This window comes from Lipotes vexillifer, unplaced genomic scaffold, assembly GCF_000442215.2.
Source record: "Lipotes vexillifer unplaced genomic scaffold, Lipotes_vexillifer_v1.1 scaffold121, whole genome shotgun sequence".
NCBI lineage: Eukaryota > Metazoa > Chordata > Mammalia > Artiodactyla > Lipotidae > Lipotes > Lipotes vexillifer.
In genome coordinates this window covers 316,843-319,592 of record NW_006773122.1, presented here as the reverse complement: position 1 = coordinate 319,592, position 2,750 = coordinate 316,843, and the positions used below count along the sequence as shown (strand labels likewise).

The 2,750-nt window shown below is 43.4% G+C and overlaps 1 protein-coding gene across 2 annotated transcripts in view; it reads right to left on the bottom strand.

Annotated features, from left to right (window-relative positions):
- The window catches only part of GLRA1 (glycine receptor alpha 1), an 82,617-nt gene that overhangs the window by 40,734 nt on the left and 39,133 nt on the right, over positions 1–2,750 (bottom strand). For both annotated transcript variants that reach the window (XM_007448023.1, XM_007448022.1), the window contains exon 3: positions 2,661–2,728. In XM_007448023.1, coding sequence (XP_007448085.1) covers positions 2,661–2,728 — 68 coding nt within the window. The remainder of the gene's footprint in view (positions 1–2,660; positions 2,729–2,750) is intronic.

The following is a 2,750-nucleotide window of genomic DNA, read 5'->3' as shown; positions in this document are numbered from 1 at the left end:
GCAGGAATGAAGTCTGGAAAGGTAGACAAGAGATCCCAGAGAAGGGTAAGGCTCAGAGAAGTCTAGGAATTGCTCAGGATCACACAGCTAATCTGTGGTGGCTTTGGGGCTTCAGTGCCCAGAGCCTCCATCATTGCCACCATCATCATCATCATCGAAAACATTTAGAGCACTTAACAGAGCATTTGCTGTGATAAACACTTCCCTGCACATAATTTCCATCCATAATAACTTGAGGAGGTTAAAAAAAACACAACAACTTGGTGAAGTAGAATGATGTTAATGACCCCTGGGATTTTACATACAACGAAGCTGAGGCTTAGAGGTACGAACCAAATCAGCTTCTTACATACAGTGAGTGAACCCAGGTCTACGTCACTTCAGAGTCTCGGCTTTTAACCACCGCACAAAATAAGGGCAAACCACTACGCCTTTAGTCATCTGTAACAAGGAAATAGACCTCCGTGTGACAATGACAGGGAAACAGGTGGGGGTGGTGTTGGAGTGCAGATATGTACACCTGTCCTCATATAACCAAGTTCTTAACATAACCGGGTGGCCCCTGACTTGGTTGGATAACTCTTTACCATTTCAGAAGAAGAGAGGAAGTGTCAACACTCACCGCACAGGGACTATGAATAATGCAGATGTCAATGTACTTCTGATTTGGGAGGGAGAAGAAAAGCAGAGAAGTTCATTAGAAGCTCTGATAAGATATCCATTCACAGAGTGGAAAGACTTGGCTTTCGAACCTGGAGGCCCAGTGAAAAGCAGCCATGCTTATTCCTAGTCGACAGGTGGGACCATCTCCATATGGAGATAAAAGGCCTATGAGGTTTAGGGAATTGATCGCTTTTCCTCCGGATGTGGGCGGGGTCTCTTGACCATATTAAGACAGACCTGTCTGCAGGAGCATAGATTTTGGACCATTTGCCCCATGACATACGGAGCTCAGTGATATTTGCCAGTCTGGGACTAGAAAGTTAGATCTAATCTCCATAAATGTTTAGGACCAAATAATGGTTTGAATCAATAGACAATATATCTGATTTGGCTTATTTATTTTAGAAAATGACTGAGACCTGTTATTAGATCACTGTGCCAGCTGCCGAGGTTACCACAGGAAATGAGTCAAGATTCTGGCCCCCAGAGAACTGACATTATAGTGAGAGGAGGGACACATGAGCAGACTGTGAGAGTATAAGTGCAGGTGGTCAGTGCTGTTATGGGAATTGTAGCACGTGTCACGAGAATGGGTAGAAGGGACCCATCTCAGGCTTAGGTCAAGTGCACACATGAACTCACACATGTGTACACATGTGTTAGAGTGTGAAGCCTTCCTGTGGAGGTCATTCTTTTTTTTTTTTTTAAAGAATAGCTTTATTGCTTTGCCAGGCAAAGGGGGACACAGAGGGCTCCTGCCCTTGAAAACTATATGTCCCCTTGCGGAGGTCATTCTAAGCAGAGAGTTAAGGGAGCCTGGAGGTTGGCAATGGAAAGGAGGCTGGAGTGGGTGCTCTGGGCAGAGGCCTCAGCAGCATCAAGAGAAGGCTGAAAACCAGAGGGCGAGCACGGCCTGTGTGGAGAACGCCGGACAATTCCATTTATCCAGAATGGGAAGCAAGAGGAAAGAGATGAAGCCGAGCAGAATCAGAGGGGCCTTCTAAGCTTAATGCTGAAGGGGAGTGGGGTCCACAGGGAGGCGTTAATGCAGGGGACTGGCGTAGTTAGGTTTGTATCTTAGAAAGACCACGGTGTGAGGAAGAATGGATTGGAGGCGGGCAAGATGCAAGTCTTGGGACGCTTTGCAGTAATGTGGGCCAGGCACCATGAAAGCCTGAGCTGGACCAGGGTCAGGCGGATATAGGGGAATGGGTGGTTTAGAGGATTTCAAGGCAGTAACATCTACAGGGCTTGGTGATTGACTGGCTGCTTCTGCCTCTGCTCATAAAGAGATGATTGAAACTGCCTTAATTATTTTCTCACAAGCTAGATTGCTCCCTTCAAAACAAGTATAATTGATTTTTTGTTTTCAAGGATTGAGAAAAAAAAAATTGAAAGTAGCATTACATTTAGTTATAATTACTAATGTAAGATTTACTCTTTGTAGAGATTAGAAAAATATAGAAATACTGAAGGATATGAAATCATGCATAAGTCTACAATCCAGGGATAATTGCTGTTAACATTTTGGTATTTTTCCTTCTAGTCTTTTTTTCTAGAGTAACTAATTTACTTTAAACTTTTTACTATGGGAATTTTAAAATACATACAAAAGTAGAGAGAAGAATCAATATACCCATTTTAGCTTCTGTAACCAGTCTTCTGCTATTCCACAGTTGAATTTTAAACTTAAAAGCAGGTCTTTACATTTGCTTTAATCTAAAACTTTCACCTGTTGATAGAATTTTGCTTTTGTAATCCTGAGTGTTTAGCATGTGCTAGCCCTGCTAGCTCTTTGGCCATTTTCAGATGTATGTCTTCACCCCAAACATTGACTAGGACAGTGAAAATGTCCAAATCCCATAGTATACCACTGAAGACCTGAAAAAAACACCAGATTTTCCACCTCCTTGGGGAAGACCAGCACAGAGGGTACATATTTCAGGAAGAGAGATATCCCGAGCAGGAAATAGCAGCTTGTGTTTTGACTCACTCACCATAGTTGTCTCAGCAATGGAACCGAAGCTGTTGATGAAAATGTTGCAGCTCACGTTCACCGGGGGACCTGCCAATCAAGAGAGATTCCT